The sequence below is a fragment of the Carassius auratus genome, unplaced genomic scaffold, assembly GCF_003368295.1.
Source record: "Carassius auratus strain Wakin unplaced genomic scaffold, ASM336829v1 scaf_tig00217246, whole genome shotgun sequence".
Classification (NCBI taxonomy): Eukaryota; Metazoa; Chordata; class Actinopteri; order Cypriniformes; family Cyprinidae; genus Carassius; species Carassius auratus.
In genome coordinates this window covers 154635-175291 of record NW_020528962.1, presented here as the reverse complement: position 1 = coordinate 175291, position 20657 = coordinate 154635, and the positions used below count along the sequence as shown (strand labels likewise).

Genomic DNA, 20657 nt, shown 5'->3' with positions numbered 1-20657 from the left:
TATTCTATTTGTGTACTGCATTAGGCTAACCGAGACTTGTTATGTTAAGATCATCAATCCATTGCATTTCCTGGAGGTCTTTGAGACTTTTTCAAAGACTCAAAAGACTTTTTTTTGAGTCACTAGGTTTATGCTCCAGCAACATCAGCATATTCTGGGTTAAATATAAGATAAGCTGTTACATGCTGTTGATTTCCACAGAACATAATTGCTGTGGGATGAATTTAAACAAGTCTTCATTTTTATTTAAAGAAATAGTTCACTCCCAAAAAAATGAAAATTTGATGAAAAGGTAACCTCAGGCCACCCACATAGATGAGTTTGTTTCTTCAGAACAGTTAAATGTAGCATTTCATCACTTGCACATCAGTGGATTCTCTGCAGTGAATGGGTGCCGTCAGAATGAGAATCCAAACAGCCGATAAAAAGTCACAATAATCATCAAGTTATTCATTTGACTCCAGTCCATCAATTAGCATTTTATGACATAAAAAACTATGTGTTGTCCGAAACAGATCAATAGTTATGATGCTTTTAACTTCAAACCTTTGTTTCTGGCTAAAATATGAGTCATTAATCTATATAGCTTTCTTCAGTGAAAAAGTAATCTCGTCAGAAACATCAGACAACAATAACAACTTTTTTTTGTAAAACTAATTATAAATGTTAACTGCAAATATAACTGTACTACAAATATGCCTAATATTTGTTTCTAGAAAATTACACAATGCATTTAGAATCTATATTTAAATATTCAAAACAATTTGTATATTCTATGAAGGTGTTACAACAATTACTGAATTTTATATACAGTAGATAAATATATATTACATCAAACAAGTATGTGGACTCTCAAACATGCCTGAATGTCTTTTTTATATAAAAATATCAAAGCAAGTGGCTTTTATTTTAAAAGAAAAATAAATGAAAAAGGAAAGTAGGCTTTAAATGTAATTAATATGATGATCTACTAAAGTGGTTTATTCTGCAAGGACAGATTTGTGAACTTGAGACAACTAAAAACAAAACATGGCTTTTTGAGAGAAGCATTTGTTTGCAGATGCAACTCTGGTTTATATTTTTTATTCAATGCTTTGACATTCAGACATGCATGACTTGAGAATAGAATCTTTTTAGGGCCACTGTAAACAGATCAGCCCTCCGTTGACGGAGTAGAATTTGAACGCTTCAGCTTCTCTTCCTCCTCCTCCTCATCCTCCTCAGAGTGTGTTTGAGGGCCGGTGCGTAATGGAGAGCGTGTGTGTAAAATAGCCCCTACACATAAGAGTCTGTGCAAACACTGCAGGACAGAAACAACCAGCTGCTTCTTCCCACTGACCGACTCAAGACAAGGTACAGAACTCTCGCCGAAACCAAACCCAAACTTCAACTCAGGCATTTCTGACCTTTTCTCTTTTGTCTTTTCCCATTGCTTAAGATCATCCAAGAAACGTGTCTGGATATTCAGAAACCGTCTGTGATTGTGAGAATACAACGTTCTAGGCAAGCACAGCAAAGCCTCTGCTAGAAGCTTACAGCTCTCTGGGTCACAAGAGTTACGTTCGTTCAACAAAAAATGATGTAGCAAGAACTCAAACATGCCGCCAACAGGAAGCACTCCACCTGCATGCAGAATACCACCCCAAAGGTCTTGCGATGAAAGCACACTTTGTGACTGGTCCGAAGAAGGACTCTGTGATTGGTCAGATGCCAGTGTCTGACAGAAGCTTTGAGATAGATGTTGCAGCATTGCAAACACACCTTGGCTCACACACACAATCTGGTCAAGAAATCCCGGCGCTGGTGCACAAAGAACAAGCGTGTGCATGTGCAAAAACGTTCCCAGACAGGCATAGCGATGCCCGCCGAGTTGCACACGTCTACAGTACTTGAGCATCACAAGGTGTTGAAGCGGTGGATGAGAGAGTGTTTCTGCAGCGCAGATGTGTGAAAGAAAATCCAGCTGGGCTGAATCGACACACTCAAGTAAAGAAACATGGTTCAGTCGAGCCCACTGTGACACTCTTTCTGGCTGCTTCACGGAGGACAGCACCACATCCACCTGTAAGTCCAATAAAGTTGCTAACTTTTGCTTCATGACGCTCTCCGAGCGGTGCAGATAGTCCTTCTGAATGCACACGGATATGTTTTCACCTACAGTGACAAAGGAAGCTCCAAAACTCTCATATACAATTAGTGCTTTTATTGGTCCTTGCAGTTCAGTCCACACGGACCAATCACAGGTCACAACCAGGCCTTCAATCACCTCTGAGCAGGCAGTAGGAAGTCCTGTCACGGCCGTATGTAGAAAAGAGAAGTGTGACTGTATGAATGAGATCGTTTCTACTGCATTTTGATCTTGACTGACTTTGTGGTAGAACTCGCACAGGACTCGTTTCAGTACATCCGCCTGGCCGATCCCCACTCTTCCAGAAATAAACCCACCGATCAACAAATCAAGAATGCTGCCCTCCAGTCTGTAACTACGGTGACTACAGTACATTGAGGCATATGGGGTGAGTTTGTGTGTTACGACATCTTCCAACTCCTTCCTGCTCACAGCCAACAGGCGATTAGCAAGATTTTGAAAACTAGGGATGCTCAGAGATCCTTTGCGCTCCATGTGTGAGTCCTGAATTCCTCGTAACAGCGCGGCCAGCAGGAGAAGGAATGATTTTGTGCCGTCTCCAGTAGCTTTAGCATGTGCACACACACAGTCCAACACCATCCTAAAGAACAAAGATAATAAATGCTAATTAAATCCACATCATTTTCATGTAAAAATATAATTCATATAGAATCTTTAGTTCCTCTATAGCAGGGGTGCCCAACCCTGGTCCTGGCGATTGACTATCCTGCAAAGTTTGGCTTCAACCCTAATCAAACACACCTGCCTTTAATTTTTAAGTGAGCCTGAAGACCTTAATTGGTTGCTTCAGGTGTGTTTGATTAGGATTGGAGCTAAACTTTGCAGGACAGTCGATCGCCAGGAACACGGTTGGGCACACCTGCTGTATAGTATTGACTTTTAAATATGAATACATTTACCTCACAGAGATTTCTTTTAATTTAGCCCACTAGACTTGCACTAGAACCCTTCATAAATCAATGACTCGAAGACTACAATCTACAAACACTCAACATCAAATCTAACTGAACTTGAGCAGTTCTGCAGTGAAGAATGAGCAAATGAAGTCTAGATGTTCAAAGTTAATAGAGACAAATACTGACACAAGGAGGTGATCTTTTTTCCAACAGACCAGTGAATCTGTCTTTTTTTTTCTTCTTTTTTTCTCTGACATCTTGGTTGGTGTTATAAATTTCACCAGAATAACTAAAACTGAATAAAACAAAAACTGTGCCTGTCTTCATTTCAGGCTGCAAAGCAACAAAATGTTATTTTAAAGGGGGATGATTCTCTTCTTCACCCACTGTGCTTGTATATTTATACACATATATACACAATTGTTTACATTTTTTGGGGCAGTAAATTGTTTTTAAAGATCTGTTATCAAAAGTCGCAGTAAAGGCTTTTACTTGTTACAAAAAAAAAAAAAACTGTTTTGAATTTTCTATACATCAAAGAATCCTAAAATCAAATTTGTGATTATTCCACAAAATAATAATCAGCACAACTGTGTTCAGCACTGAAACTAATAAGGAATGTTCCAGCAAATCAGCATATCAGAATAATTTCTGAAGTATAAGGAGACATGGAAGACTGAAGTAATGATGCTGGAAAGTCAGCTTTGCGTCACATAAATAAAACATATTTTAAAATATACTGGTTTTACTGCATTTTTTATTTTGAAAATAAGAGACCTGGCCATGGGGTGCTGCAGCTGGAGTGTGCTGAGAAGGCGTCGTCCGTGTCTGCTGATGAGAGATTCTCCTGTGTCTCGTGTGAACAGAACACTTCCACCGTCTGGACCGAGACACCGGCGGACAACACACTCCAGAGCTCCAACCACACTGACACACACCTGCAAAGACACACACTCCTCCTGCATCTACACGCACGCACGCACACACGGACACGCACGCACAGATAACAACAACGTTAACACATGTATGATAACACTAATGTATTAAACGAAAACACACACACAAACAATATATGAGGACAGGCACACTGCAAGTAAATTATTTCTAAATAACAATCAAACTTGTTTGCATTTATCTAAATAGTGATACTTCCGAGCATAAGACACCCGTGATATTCGTCATACTACTATCATTACACTGCTGGATATACAAAAGAAACAAGAAAAGACGAAGCCAAAGACCTTGAAGCAAAACAAACCCAACAAAACTGTGTAAAATGATCTGGAAACGATAATAACCTTCTAATCTGTTGAACATCCTCAAGCTTCGTGCAGTATCCAGGCGACGCACTTCTTCTCTCATGTGAGCTTTCTTCCTGTAAACATGACGGAATATACTGACACCTACCGGACAGACGTCTTGAAATACACAATACATGACAAAACGAACATCTATATTTTATTGATTGAAATGGTTTGATATATTTGGATAAAACCTAGTGGATTTCAGCATTTCAGGTTCAATAGAACATTTAAAACAAAAATCTGCTGAATGAACAGATATTCTCATAAAAAATACATATATACGTTATAAATATTTATTATCAATTCATTTTTTACATTATTACATAACCATAATAAATAATAATTTATATTTCTTATGCTCTTAAAACAGCATGTAAAATTAAAACATGAGCCAAATATATTCTCTTAAAGACAGTGGATTTTATGGGCAGCCATAATTTAGAAATGCCTATGTATGTCCTCTAAACATTTAATAATAACCAGAAATAACCAGTATCAGTATCTTAATGTGACCCCTAATTTTCAAATTGTTTTTATCATCCCTCATTAAAACCTTCCCCCCTCTGCTGCACAGCTTGCAATTGGATGCTCCTCTCTCTTTCTCTCTCTCTCTCTCTCTTATCTCATCGTCTCTCTAGAAGTGTTAAACTCAGTCAAACATCTTGATATTTTCTTTCTTTTCTTTCATTCAGATGACCTTAGTTTGAAGTCTTTAGACGTGGATGCTGAACTGACAAAGAAATTAAGCTGTGCTGTTTTTCAGTTTTCAGTATTTGTGCAAAATGTACAAATTATGTATTAAAGGTACACAAACAGCATTCACAATGCGACATCTGTAATGATAACATATTCCTGAGTAAAACCGAATATTCATAAATAATGAAAACCAGGACAAAATCCATTGGTGTTTGATTAGTGTAAAAGAAGGTTTTGACATTATTGGTTGATATTATTTTCCTTGCTTATACAGAAGTCATTTCATAAATGGATAAAGTTATTACATTTTGATTATGCAATCATTTGAATAATTATTTTTCTCTTTAAAATAATGTCCACTAATGAATTGTGCATGAGACCCTTAAACACCAAACAGATGCTGGTAGACATTGGCATCCATGGGGAAAAAATTTATGGAAGTCAATGGCTAACGGCAACTGTTGCTACTAACATTCTTCAAAATATTAGAATTTTCATTTTTGGGTGAACTACCCTTTAACAGCTGTTAAGAAAGTAAACGTGGTCCTAATGTTGTCTTCACAGAATCAACAGTATGACTTTCAGAAATGGCACAAAAAACATCTCAAGACACAATTTAATAACCACATAGTTGTAAATACACAAAATCATTGATGCGACCATGTGATCCTCACAAATGACATGCATATGTATTGAATGCATTGTAAAGTATGTGCAAATATTGTTTGGGGTTTGTAATTTGTGTGAATGTTGTACCTGGATTACGCTGATGTAGTCCTGTCTGTAGAGGTGCTGTAGGATTCCTACCTCTCCAAATCAGAAAGAGCATGTATTTGGCTGCTAACATATACTGGAGGATGGACATGAATCTATGGCACATACAAACCAATGCGCTGAGAGAGAGACCATGAACTAATTTCATTTCTAAATTCTAGTAGATTAGTGTGTGGCAGCTTCTCTGTACACACACCAGACTTAAAACAAGCTGCTTGGTTACAAACATTCTTCAAAATATCCCTTTTGGTTGTGTTCAACACAAGAAGAAACTAATACTGCTGTCAAGTTTCAAAGAAAAACAAACACTTACGGTTTTAACAGCCATATTTATTTTACAGTATCTTTACCAGGATATTTCATGGTTTTTTATAGTTTAACACAGAAATAGCATATGAGACCCTTGGCAAAAACACATACTTGGGAAAAACATGGCACAAAAACACTTCCCATCAATTTCACAGTCTCTAGTGTACAGTACATTCTTTTACAAGACAAACAGATATAACCTACTGAAGCTTCAAATAAATCTCAAAGAATTCATAAGGTTAAACATTACTTGCTCCCCCTGCATGAATTATCACAGTATTTTCAGACTGACAGCTCTGTAGTGCTATTCTTATACTTGCACATTCCAAAATATAACCCAAGAACCCCAAACGACCATCAGAGTACAGTATACTCCGTTTAGTTTATGTTGGCAAGACTTGTCTTCTAACCTCACTAGGTATAACGCATGGCCAGGTATTCCCAAAATAATTTCTGAAGTAAAAATTCATCAGTATTTTTCAAAATCAAATCATAAAGAGCTACATTATGAAACTGTCCTCCCAGAAAAATCAAAGCTATACGATTCTGCATGCATTTCATATATTAATGTACATTCAAATAAAAACAATTCTCCCTTCTAGATGAAGACTGCAGTTTGACAGTCATATAAATTGTTCCCAGAGTAAATGAAAATAAAAAAGCTTTAGTCGAAAGCCGACAAACATCGATTCCCTACTAATGCAGTAAACTTCATATCATGTAATTTAGGACACCCTCATACATAAGCATAACCCATTACAGATTATTGCATTAAAATGTAAAGCATTTCAGTTGATCAGTTTATTCAGTTGATTCAGTTGGCCAACTGTCAGAATAAGGCAGGAGATAAATAGGCACTTAGGAAACTTACTTACCCCATGCATTCAAACCAATCTGCTCTGACTACATGGCTTACCTGAAAATTAATTGGAATGGCAAAACCATCTATCCTTATAATGTGGTAAACCATTCTAAAATATAGCACAATCTATAGGATGCAATGACAGATCAAAAATCTTAAAAATGCCACTATTATGCAAGCATCCAATAAAGTAGTAGAATATGTAGATTGTAATGCATTATTATATAAAACAGTCCTTTTTTTTAGTGTCACGTATGATCTTCTCCGAGATCTCCTTTCTTAGCGTTACATGGTGAGGGTTCACATTTGTGTTGTGTTACAGGATGCTCTCACGAGAGTTTCCAGTGTTAGAGGATGTGCTGGCCCTGTTATCGTTGGAGACAGGCTTCTTGTTCCAGGTTAGAGAATCCAGTAAGGTCTGATTCAGTTTCTCCATCCAGTCAGACCTCTCTTCTCGTGTATCTGCTGAAAACCAGCACCTGCACAACAAAAAATCATTTACATAAAAATTTAAACCAATACTCTATTGTAAACAGATACTAAATGTCAGTCATTTAATGTAAAGAAGTAGCAGATCTTTTCTTCCATAATGTGATGTAAATTTGAGTGAAACTGATTACTTCGAAAAAATGCATGGATGAATTGTTCAAAATAAGATCTATAACATGCATTTAAAAAAACAGTCAGAATTTTCATTTCATGTAAGGTTTAAACCACCTTTTTTAGATGGAGGATCTTCTAGTTTTACATGTTTGTCTTTTTTTTCATATCTGCAAACATGGTCACTTTGCATGTCTCCCTTGTGTTCCATGAAAAATGACAACATTAGGGTGACGACATAAGTTAACTTTTTGGCTTAACTATTTCTTTAGTAAATTCATGAATGCATTACTTCTTCAAGGTTTGGTTGTGTTCTTGCTGGAGTGCATCTGTCTCTACTAATTCAAAGGTGTGTGGCCGTGCACAGCACTCTCGCTCCACAGGCCTGACACTGCAGAAGCTAAAGAGAGAGAGACTGCCATCTGCTGGCTGGAAAAGAAAGAGATGGATTAAAAAAATAATGAGGAGAAGGGTACACATTTTTTACACACACAATTGCACAATCCCACCTTGCTCCCCATCTCATTTGGGTAGTTCCAGTAGAGAAGTTGTCCTCCTTCCAGAAGGAAATAGAACCTCTGCCAAGCTCCAAAGCCACTCACATCCTCAAACATTGTCTATGAAAAAAACAAAATTGCAGCATAAATTTCACAAAAACACCACATTTCTTGTAGACACGTCACAAAGCACAAACAATTACAAAAGAATATGTTAAAAACAAACTATCACAAATGAAATAAATATTTTAAAATCACAAAATGAAGTACTAATGTAATCAGAGAGAACCTGTTAACAACCTTAAATAGTAGCTCTATATCAGCACATAAAATATTCTTCTGTCCTAAGCCATTTTCAAACATTTCCTTAGCTTTATACAAACTAATCAAGGGACTACAGATATGCTAAGTGCCTTTTCCATATGATAAAACAAGCTAAACAAAACATCGGTCAAGTTCTGGAAAACATATACACCAACTCACTAAAAAGCCCTGATGCTGGACTTTGGAGTGGCCCTCGCTGTGCAACCGCAAATAGATGTGGCCCTCTAGAGGAGAGAGGAAGGGAACCTACACAACATAACAAATGGGTTAGTCATGACAAAAAAAACAACAACATATGTGCATGTCAATTTCTGAATGGTTTACTTTAAGTTAATTGTTTAAAACTATAACATTCAAAGAACATTAAACCTTTGATGAATAGTTTCAAAAGATCAAACAGCATTTATTTGACAATCTTTTGCAATATTATAAATGTCTTAACAATCACTTCTGATCAATTTAATGCACCTTTACTAAATAAAGGCAAAGGCTGTACTGAAATGAAAAATTATTAAAATGCTTTCAATTATAAATGAAAAATATTAAAAAGAAAAAATAAATTTTTTAGGTCTGAAAGACAACTGTAAAATTCCATAATATCTCCATAATAAAATGCAGGATGTTAAGAGATCAAAAGAGGGTAATTGTGGGGATATTGGTTTGATTTGTCTCAAAACAAGTGATGAATGCACAGGCCAGAGCATTCATTAATAGCAAATGGATCAACAAAATGGCCAGTATTGTACCTTGTCACACACAGCGACACAGGAAATGTGCAAAGCCCACTAAACCATAATCAGAGAATAAGATGGAAAGAGTGACACCTTTTCCTGAAACTCATCTCCAAGGAGTCGCCTGATTTTGCCTGCAAATTTCATCTGAGTGGAGAGAAACGGGAGAGATGGACAGAGACCCAGTTACATTTCCACAACTCCCACCACAGTGCAAACACAACACAGAACAACCACAGATCTCCTGGTTAACCACTGTGAAAATTAGGGGTGCTCCGATCACGATCGGCCGATCGTTAATGCGCATCTCGTCAGTAAAGCCGGTTCTCTAATCAGCGGTTAATTCCATCAGGTGTGTGATTCCACATAGAGCAGCTGTTACTACACAGAGCCGTTGTTAACTGACGAGATGCGCATAACGATCTGCCGATCGTGATCGGAGCACCCCTAGTGAAAATTAAGAGTGAAAGTGTGTACACAAAATTTACTGTCTTTAAAAATAAATAAATCATTGAGTGATACAATAAGTGCTCGTAAAGGTGAGGAAAACAACACAAACATTTTTCAACACACATCTCCTTGTTCTCTCTAATGTGAACACAGGTTTACTGAATCAATACCTTGTCCAGAGGAAACTTGCTCTGTCCCAATGAATTCAGGGTAATCTTGTGAGAGCCTACTAATGTGAAGTTACTAGAGCGTTGGGCACTCAGACCAGGCAGAGTAGCAGCTATAATGGATGGTAAAGAAATATTCATAACTGATATTACCAAATCAACAAATGATAAAGTGAGTAACTGATGAATACTTACACATTACACTCTGGTTAGATTTCTAGAAAAACAAAAATAGACATTTGGATGAGCTAAAGCGGTCTATCGTTCAACAAATGTAAACATACAATGTTTACAATGCAAACATACTCATTTATGATTTTCTGAATTGTTTGTAACGGTATTCTCGTGTCTTATGGGACAATTCAGAAAAAGTTAGATTTTATGAATATTATAACAGAAAATACACATTTGTTTAGCTCATGTTTCATAAATGAAGCCTAATGACGGTAAGGAAACAAACAGAGAAGATACATACTGTGATGCTGTGGAGAATCTTTTTGGGTGTCACCTAGAAACACAAACATTTTGCTGCAACTGTGCATTGCTAAAAGTAATAAAACACTCTGCTTTCTAAACATAATGTGTGAAAGTGTACAAACCCTTGACTTTGTTGAGCTGCGGATCTGCTGAGTATTCATGCTGCAGGAAGTACTCTGAGTACTGGACTATAAAACAGAGAATACACAATAAGACCCAAATTATGACCTAAAAATATAAGCTAAAGCTTGAGGAAAAAATATTTTATATATTTTTTTTAAACTTATTTGGTTGCACCCAAACTCTACCTACCAAACTGTAGACCTCAATGTCAATCTCAAAATTGGAGCGAATGTCTTGTCTGTGGAAGCAAATCATTAAAACTAGTGTAAATCCCTGCTGTTTGTATTTAAAAACCTTATTTTAAAAGCATTGCACAGTTTCAAACTCTGACATCAGTTCAAAGAAGCCCTGTATGTAGCGTGTGAACTCACAATGTAATAGAAGTTGGGAAGGTGATGGTGTCTCCATTTTGCGCATCAGCAGCTGTAGCCAAAGGTGTTGCCACAATATTACATGGGCCATAACGGATCAAAACTAAGAAGTATTGTGTTGGGCGACCTTTAGAGAGATAACAAACGAATTGTGTGAGAACACTGACCTTGTGCATTGAAAATTCATCATCTCCCATTTATAAATATGTAGTAATGCTTACCTGTGCGAGCAGAGCACACAAAATCCACTTTTAAGGGCAGCTGGATGCTGCTGATGCTGATTGTGCCTCTGCAGGGCTGCAGAGGTGCATTTTGGGAGTCTGTTTCACCAGCGTTACCCTCTCTCAGCCTGCTGACCTCTGTCAGTAAGGCTGCTCGTTTTTCACCTACATTAAACAGATGTTGGAAAGCCAAATCAAAGCAGGGAGGATCAAATAGAGAAATGCACTTTGCTCGCTGATGTTTCACTTACTGGAGACCAGCAGGAGTTTCTCAGCCTCTGCCTCCTGCTGGGAACCTTTCCCATGTTCCTCGTCACTACAGCAGCTCAGAGCCTGCAGTGTCTGTGTGATGATTGTCTGCAACTTGGCTGCCTCCTCATTTAAAGCCTTAATGACCCAAATAAAATCACTTGCATTAGATCTTGCAAGCATTAAGTCTCCTAAAATAGTCCAGTAAGTCTCTCGGTAAAAATCTGCAAACCTTAATTCTCTCCTTGATGTTTATGGGCTTTTTTAAGCAAGTCTTCTCTCGAACCGGTTTCTGAACTCCAGGGGTCAAGCTCGGAGTAGAGGGGGATGGATTTTCCTCTGTGAGCGGTAGGCATCAATGCTGTCAATTGTATGAAAAACAATTGGGTAAAAGGGTAAATCTAAGTGGTTAACCAATATATAGACAGCTGAGTGACATAATACGGATATGCATAAATATATATAGATTTATTTAAAAAAAAAAATGCTGTTATTTTGAGCTTTCGGGTCATTAAATGCTGAAAGACAAATTATCAGAGTTTCCCAAAAAATATTTTCAATATTGATAAGAAATATTTCTTGAGCACCAAATCAGCATATAAGAATACTTTCTAAAGGATCATGTGACACTGAAGACTGGAGTAATGATGCTGAAAATACATCTTTTCCATCACAGGAATAAATTTTCTTTTTTAATTTATTCAAAAAAAGAAAATTAACTTGAATTGCAAAAATATTTCACAATGTTACCGTTTTTACTGTATTTTTGATTAAATAAATGGCCGATTTGTCATATATATGTATATATATGTATATATATATATATATATATATATATATATATAATAGAAAAAACCATGCACTTCAGGTATTAAATACCAAGTTGGACAAACAGCGATACAGAATCACAAGTCTCTTGACAAATTATTATTGTTATTATTTAAGTGAGTGCACCTGTATAAAGGTTGATCGCAGTCAGCAGGACCAGCTGTCATTTCTTCAGGTGAGGGCGGCTGTACTGATGGCTCAGACACAGTGATTTCAATCTGAAAATGAAAACATTCAGAAACAGACATTTATGGTCTTTTTAACAAAATAATACTTTTATATCTATGCAATTTATTACACTCATACACTGTAACTGAAAGGTACATGTATCTGTACCTGTGAACTTTCCATTTACACAAGGGAAAACTCAGATGTAAAACACTGCCTGGCATAACTTCATATGAAAGTGGCATAATTATACTAAAAGCCATTTTGATAAAAAACATTTTTGACAAGCACTTGAATTTCATTGGTGACATAATATTTAACAATATACACGAAACACACTCTTAAAGTCCTAAAGCAATTTCTTTCATTTACTGGGTGTCACCATAACAGCAACTAAAATCTCATAAAAATCAGAACAATACCAGTGGTGTGACAACAGCCTCCACAGATTTGCTGAGAGGAGAGAGGATACAGCTGGGTGGCAGGGTTAGAAAGTCCTCATCACCCATAGGGGTACTCTCCTGCTTTTCTTCCATTTTTCCTTCACCATCATCAACAGACTGGAGCTCCTTCTCTTCATCCATGGAATCAGGAGTTTCTTCACTCTCTTCACACATCTCACTCTGTTCAAGAGGATACTTATTTAATGTGACTGGTTCCTGTTTGTCTTCCTTTTCAGCTGTGTCGGATTCAGTTTTGTCTTCCTTTACAGTCTCTGATGAATAACTTATATCCTTCTCCACCCCCTCTTCCTCATTTCCATCTTCACCTTCACCTTCCGTATCTGCATGCTGCAGGACGTCTTCAAACATCTTGTCAATTAGAGTGGAAGTGTTCAAAGCCTCAGGTTCTGTTACAGAAAAAAATGTGGTAAATACAGTAGCGAAGTAAGATCCAAGAGATTTTAGCAAGCACATTTACCTATAGACGTATAAAGTTCTTCATTGGGGAAACGGATGTCCACAGAGCATAGTGGCGTGGTGTTCAGACTTTCATCAAATACCTTACTGTCAACCTCACAGGAGCTGAATTCAGATCCCTTTAACTCTTCCTGAAGAACAGATAAAAGCTGAAATTAAGTTTTGCACTATATATACAAAAAAAAAAAAAAACTGTTCTCCCCAAGTAAGTTTGTGCAAACTTTGCAATTTACACTAGTGACCATAAGCAAATTATGGGTGAACCTCAAACCTCAGGGTGAAGAAGTATGACGAAACAGACAAATGAGAATAAATAAATAAATTAATTAATTAATTAATTTCAACAAATTGTCACAAATACATGCTCACACTCCCAGGCTGAAACGGAGGCCACTGGGGTTTTTGATTTTTCCTGTAAACCCAGGGAGAGGATGTGGATGGAGATGGCCTCTGGGAAAACGGGGATTATTTACTTTTGATCTAAACTTGTAAATGCTCAAAATCCAGACAAGAATCCACAGTAAACTGACAAACATCTTAACCTGACTGGCTCACCTCAGTGAGGGAAGAGTCAGACAGACTCCTTTTCAACCATATGTTTTCTGCCACTGGCTGAACCTTCAACTTACGTAGTTCATCCTCACGTGCCTGTATTTGAAGAGAGTTGGACTCTTAGAGATTTGTTACAGCAACAGTCAGAAAAAAGGTGAGATGGGTGGGACAGATCTACCTGGCGGATACGGGAGGCTTCTTTACTGCTGGGTGTCACTGCAGCGTTCAACTGCTGTTGGATGCCATGCACAAAGCTGGAGAGATTGCGTGTGCAGGGTGTGGAGCGACCGGGGCTGTTCAGTGGAGTCGGAGCTTTGAAGCACTCCAGGCGAGAGCTAAACTCTCCCTCACCTTTCATAAAAATGCACATTCAGCTCGCCGCAGTTAAAGACTTAATAAAGTATGCAGTAAAAGAAGCTGCAGCAGCCTAGGTGGAAGAAAATACTCACCGATATGACAGATCTGCGAGGACATGCTGTCGGTGCAACCCTCGGACCCCGGGTCTGACAGACAGCGCTGGACTAACCCAGTCCCACCTGACAACACAGGAAAATGACAATTCATTACTAAATTATGGAAATATAATTACACTACATAAACATATCAATGGCACAATTCTCATAATAGAGACAACAAAATTATAAAGTGCAACATGAAAGAGAATGAACGATGGTTAATAAAAAAAAAACATGGCCATTTAAAAAAATATTTTACATTTAAATTTACATATTAGGAAAAATGCATTTAGTAGTTTTTTTTTTCTCAAACTTATTTTTGCAGTTCTCTTGAATAGCCACGCAATGGGTCAAATTACATTTTAGAAGTACAAATATTCCATGCAACCTCCATGCAAAATACATAAAAATAAGAAAAACAATACAAAATTAAAAAAAACAACAAAAAAAACTGAAATGTTAGAAATATGTATGTTATTAACAGATGTATTTAATAGCCTTTAGTTATATGATATATATATATATATATATATATATATATATATATATATATATATATATATATATATATATATAAAATTGTGACGTTCTGAAGTATGAACAAAATAATTTGGATTAAACATCTTTTAATAACCAGAAAGGCTGATTAAAATGGGCATCATAAAAATGCTACATTATGCACGGAGTAGTGTTCCATTTCCAGATTGCCAAAAAAGGGTCTTTAGTCAGTCACTAACATTAGAACAAAATAACCAGTAACATTATTGGCAAATAACACAAATGTAAAAAGCAAAGCAATATTTACTATCAAGTAACATTGTGTGCCAGTTTCACTTCACAATGATTTTGAAATGTACTGGAAAACCGCAAAAACATTTTTTAAATAAATAGTTTAAATATACCTGAAGTGGCAGAGTGATTTACAACAGGAAATCTGAATTCTTACCATCTCGTCTCTGGCTGAGTTGCTGGACTCTGGAGCGGATAGAGGTTATGGCAGGAGTGTCTGATTTCACCTCGAGCTCTGCCAATCGCAAGCGTGTCCTGGAAGGCGATTTCTTGGGGTCCAGGTTCTCCTCTCCCCCTGCTGCCAGCCGCCTTTTCTTCAACACATTTTCAAGTTCTGCAAAACATTTTAGAACTTAAAACTCACACTGATATCATTATACGGCCTAATTGTTAATCTGACAACATCACATATAATATTAAAACTCAGTTACAAAAGAACATAGCTGACATATCTTAGAATTTGCAACAACTGACAAACTATTAAAGTTCAAAACACTGACACTAATTCACTGGTTAGTGTGTTTAATGAGTGAAGGAGGTGACAGACGAGATCTTACCACTAGAGGCTGAAGTGTTTTCCTCCAATGGATCTCTAGGTCTCTTCGGATTTTCCATCTTATGACCTGTCAGCAAAAAAAAAAAAAAAAAAAAAATCTTCAAGATTAACGAAATAAAGTTTAATATAGACTTTAAAACAGTCATACATCAGTTGTATGTGACGTATAGGTTACTGATTTTAAATTGCAATTCATCATATAAGTTACAGAAGTGTTACTAACGTTCGTTGTTTATACAGTCCTGTAGAACATGGATTCATTTAAAATATTCATATCAACAGCAATAAACTACGAACGTCGTTGTTGTTGATACGAGATGACTTGTTAATCTAAGGATTACAAATATGTATTTTTCATATAACGAAACATTGAGGCCAAAGAGCTGCTAAAGCTAACTAAAGATACCAATCACTGTTAAACAAAAACAAAATACGAAATACAAAATGGTCGAAGTCGTAGAGAGTAGTTTGAATATAAAACGCTATTTTCTCAGCTTTATGGATAAAATATATATTTCTTACCTCAGTAAAATAACCGTGGCAGAGTTGGTGGAGTTTTCAAACGTCCGCGTCTGTCAGCTGAGCTCGAGCGTTTGAATTTCCGCGGGCGCTCCGCGCATGCGCAGAACTTCAACAGAGGTCTAAGGTCTATCCCATAGACAGTAAAAGAAAGGTCTATCCCTTCTTTACTATCTATGGTCTATCCATAGAGCGCTCCTGTGGACCGAGGATTTAAATACATTTGAACAACAATACTTAAACTGCCGTTTAAAACTTGCAATATTTTTAAAGAAGGATCTTCTCATCATGGTTACATTTATTTGATCAAAAATATAGGGGAAAAAATTATATTGCTAAATTCTATTGCAAGTTAAAATAATGCTTTATATATATATATATATATATATATATATATATATATATTTAAAATATAATTTATTCCTGTGATCAAATCTTAATTTTCATCAGCCATTACTCCAGTCTTCAGTGTCTAAATAATAGTTTTCTATTTTAATATACTTTAAAATATATTTTATTCTGTGATGCAAAGCTGAATTTTTATTACCATTACTACAGTCTTCAGTGTCACTTGATAATTCAGAAATCATTCTAATATACTGATTTGTTATCGATACTGGAAACAGTTTTGCTGCTGTTTTTGTTTTTTTAAAGAAATAAATTAAATGATTTTATTCAGCAAGGATGTTATAAATCGATAAAACATGATAATAAAGACTATTAGAATGATTTCTGAAGGATCATGTGACACTGAGGTAATTGACACAATGGTAATTAAAATTCAACTTTGCATCACAGAATATTAAAATAGAAAAACATTATTTTAAATAATATTTTTTTCTGTACTTTGGGTCAAATAAATGCAGTCATGATGAACAGAAGAGACTTATTTAAAACACATTAAAAAAATCTTACTGATCACAAACTTTAAAACAGCAGTGTCCATAAGTATGTTAAATTCCCTTTTACTTGTTATCTCATTAGATGTTGTATAACAGATACGTTTAAGCGATCAACTTAAGAAAAATCATAATTCTCATTAGAAAGCAAAGAACAAATATTTTTCTACACATCTGGCTACAAATGTGATTACTACTGAATTTGGATCAGAAATGTAATTTTACTTACAAAAAACATTTTGAGGTGTTTTTGCATAATTTTATTTAACAACCTTGTTTTTAATAAGAAGTCATAACAACATTTCCGTGTTCAGTGACTAAAATGTGACTTTAAATGTCTGTGTTGCTTCTTTCGTTGTCCCATTCTGAAATAAACAGATCAACAAGATAATCTGGATTAAATCTCTTTTAATAACCAAAGAGGCAGATTATATTAGATTTCTGCAGTGAAAATATATGATCTTATTCACAAATTTTCAAAAGAGGAGTTTTTGAAGTCTCTCACTCACATTATAGACAATAAAGCAAAACATTGTTTACTGTAAGGAAACATAGTGCACCAGGTTTACTTCATAAATCCACATATCAATTTCGCTAAATACATTTTTTTAAAATGTAATGTTAATGTAAAATGTAATGTATAATACAACCTTCCATAAAATTGGCCCCTATGACCTTCATACTGTGCACTGCAAATATTATCAGTTTAAGCATTGACAAGAATTTAGTTGTGACTCATTGTAGCACTTTGACACAACCTGCAGTCACAACAAGGTGCAAAGTGAAAATGTTTTCAAAGCACAAGCAGAGAAAAAACAACATACAGTAGGAAGTAGTAAGTGTGCTTAATATGCAAGGAAAATTAATGTCTTATGGAACATCTATAGAATAACTTAGAAGAATTTTTATCATCCTAATCCTAGTGTTGTAAAAAATACACATTAAATGACAACTTCTTTGAACAGATCTAGACAAACCCAATATAACTATGATTAAAGACGCATAGACATGAACTATTTCAACAAAACAGTCTAGAACAGATCTATACTCATCAGAGACATAAAAGACGTGAGGTATAAGGAAAAGCAGATAATTAAAACATTTGCAAGAGGATGAAAAATAACTGGCCTCTATGATATAGACACATTTTTTATTTGCATGTTAGTTCTATCTGTTGAAAGAACTAAATAAACAGATTAAGACTTTACCTTCACATTTGTAACCCATAAAGTGTCATTTAGAGTCACTGAACTCAAACCATTGTCTGCATTCACATTTTCCTTAACAAAATGCAAGCATCTGTTGCAAACTCAAATTAACGTCACCTGTAGACATTAAGTATACGCAACAATATAAAAGACAGTAAGGAACTTATTAGTTTGTGGTTTTGCTAAAATTAGGGTTAAAATAAATCACGGTGACAGTGATGTCATCTCGGTACATGCGTGCTAAATCGCTAGGCAGAGCCAGCATGGTTGCCAGTCTCTCCTGGTCCATCTCTGCATACTCATTTGTGCCCAGTGCATGGCGAATCAAATGTGTGGCTCCGTTCAAATCCAAAGCGGGTGTTGCTCTGGCCCGTCGCTGCAGCAGCAGCTGGTGCATTTGTCCCAAGTTGAGCTGGCTGGCCGAAACTGGAGCTTGCAGATGAATACCAGTCAGATGTTCTGCCACAAGCCTGACCGCCTCATCACTGGTCATCTCGTCCCAGAGCCCATCAGAAGCCAAAATCAAAAACCGGTCCTGGGGTCGAAGCCGGTGGTAGGTGACTTCTGGAGTCGCCTCTAAATAGGGTGGAGTGAGATAATTAGGTGGAGCGTATTGATAAAGATTCAGTGCTTCTGAATCAGAGTCTCCATTCTCCAGAACACTCTGCTGCAGCTCACGACTCCATTTGAAGCGAACGTCTCCAAACGCACGTAACGGCATCAGGACCCCGAGCAACCTGTCGTCTACGATTACAGAATGCCGTTCACTAGCCGGATGCTGCTGCCATATACGCTCCACCTCGGCTACATTGGCAGCGTTGTGGTCTTGTGTGAGTGGCAAAGCACTCCAGCTCCCATCATGCTCCTGGACGCCCAAAACTGCCCGACAGTCTCCTGCATTTGCAACATGCACACCTTCTGGTCCAATGTGAGCCACACAAGCCGTGCATCCAGCGAAGGCGGCCTGGATGGCTGTGTTCCGCATCAGGTCATTTGCGAGCGGCACCTGTGCCTCAAGAGAAAGATCTGTGTCCAGTCGTTGGAATGCATAGATGAGAGCATCTGCGGGACACATGCCATTTCCATGTTCTTCACTCGACAGAAGCTCCTGCCAGTAAACACGTAAATGATCAACATAGAGGGCTGCTGATTCCCTGTAGTTGTAGTCATTACGGTGCTTGTACCACTGTAGAATGGGCGGCACGGGTCGTAAGGTCTCCATGGCAGCCTCTAGATCCTCCAGGACGGACTCTGACATCATCGATACAGCAATGTAATAAGGCAGACGCTCGCTGACCACTTGAGCGCATGCATGTCCACCGTGTCCATCAAACACGCCAAAAAGCAAGCCACGAGTCTGGAGGCAGCTGGCACTGCTGCGCCGGTCCTCTAGTGGAGTATTGGCTGAAAGCTGGTTACTTTCAAACCTCAGCACTGGACTGGAACCACTACGGCCATCAAACTCTGGAATACGAACAGCCTGCTCATTAGCACGCAGAACTGTGTTGATCTGCAGCCGGCTCAGCTGGAAGTCTACTTCACGTCTTGGAGCATGCAGTGTGTTTTCTCCTTCCTGTCCTGATCTTCCATCCGATCGACCACGACGGGAAGAGAAGCTCCGGGCTTGAGAAGGATGTGGGCAGCAGGTTCTACACCGTTTATCAGATAAAACATGCTGGCTGGGTGCAAAGAAACTGGTCAGATGTTTTCCACTAGTGTAAAGGAGGAGTCTTGAACGCAAATAGCCAGACATTACTGTCTGGATGCAGTGATCAAATCAGTCTACAACTACAACTCCAGCATCTGGGAAAACACAACGAGAAATCACAAGATTAACAGGCAGTCTTAAACTGATCAAAAAAACTACAGTAAGTGCAGATTAAAATCTGCAGAAATAGTTGTGTTTTGCATGCTCAAATCAGCGATATAACCAATAAATATTAAGAAGTATTAATATGACATAGTTAATATATACTCATAGATCATGCAGAATCTTCTTAATATAAATCTAACCATGTTTGCAATGTAAATAATCCAACATCAAGGCTTTTTCATACGTGTCAGGGTCAAATAAAATCTATATAGGTTACGTCCAGTATAAACACGATTTATTTCTTGATTTTAGTGTATAACGTCCTAGCCTTACAAGCTAAAATACCGGCTTTCGTGAAAATGTGGCAAATCTAATGGCCAATTTTATAACTAAGTGATGTTTTCCTGCAAATTTGAGTAATTGAACACAAAATCTACAAATGTCTGCGCAACAAAAGACAACTTTAATATGAGTAAAAGCCGAGTTAAAGTGACACATACCTGCTACTGCTCGCTGAATGATCTTCTCTTCTTCTGCTTTTCAGTCCCGTCGTAGCTGAGTGGTTGCAAACGTTCAGCTCGCAGCGCCCCCTACAGTCCTGTGCGTACTCAATAGTCACAGCTCCGACTTTTTTATATGAAAGAAAAAAAAAGTAATTAATTAGTAATTAATTGATTTATGTTATATAATATTATACACATATAAAAATAAATAATATAAACCACTTAATAACGAATTATTCAATTTCAT

The 20657-nt window shown here is 37.1% G+C and overlaps 2 protein-coding genes and 1 pseudogene across 3 annotated transcripts; all 3 read right to left on the bottom strand.

Annotated features, from left to right (window-relative positions):
- Window positions 1–851: 851 nt before the first annotated feature.
- Window positions 852–4423, bottom strand: LOC113100331 (Bardet-Biedl syndrome 10 protein-like). Its single transcript, XM_026265134.1, has 3 exons — window positions 4344–4423; window positions 3823–4010; window positions 852–2729 (listed from the first exon to the last, which is right to left on the bottom strand). Exons 2-3 carry the CDS (start codon window positions 4008–4010, stop codon window positions 1154–1156), a joined length of 1764 nt encoding a protein of 587 aa, XP_026120919.1. The 5' UTR covers window positions 4344–4423; the 3' UTR covers window positions 852–1153.
- A 1705-nt stretch (window positions 4424–6128) lies between these two features.
- On the bottom strand, window positions 6129–16098 carry LOC113100322 (anillin-like; annotated as a pseudogene).
- A 1179-nt stretch (window positions 16099–17277) lies between these two features.
- On the bottom strand, window positions 17278–20495 carry LOC113100323 (pyruvate dehydrogenase [acetyl-transferring]-phosphatase 2, mitochondrial-like). Of its 2 annotated transcripts, none has more exons than XM_026265123.1 (2): window positions 20408–20495; window positions 17278–19897 (listed from the first exon to the last, which is right to left on the bottom strand). In XM_026265123.1, exon 2 carries the CDS (start codon window positions 19845–19847, stop codon window positions 18261–18263), a length of 1587 nt encoding a protein of 528 aa, XP_026120908.1. In that variant the 5' UTR covers window positions 19848–19897; window positions 20408–20495; the 3' UTR covers window positions 17278–18260. The 2 variants fall into 2 exon arrangements, with proteins under 2 accessions (XP_026120908.1, XP_026120909.1); XM_026265124.1 differs by lacking the exon at window positions 20408–20495 and adding an exon at window positions 20108–20175.
- Window positions 20496–20657: the final 162 nt, after the last annotated feature.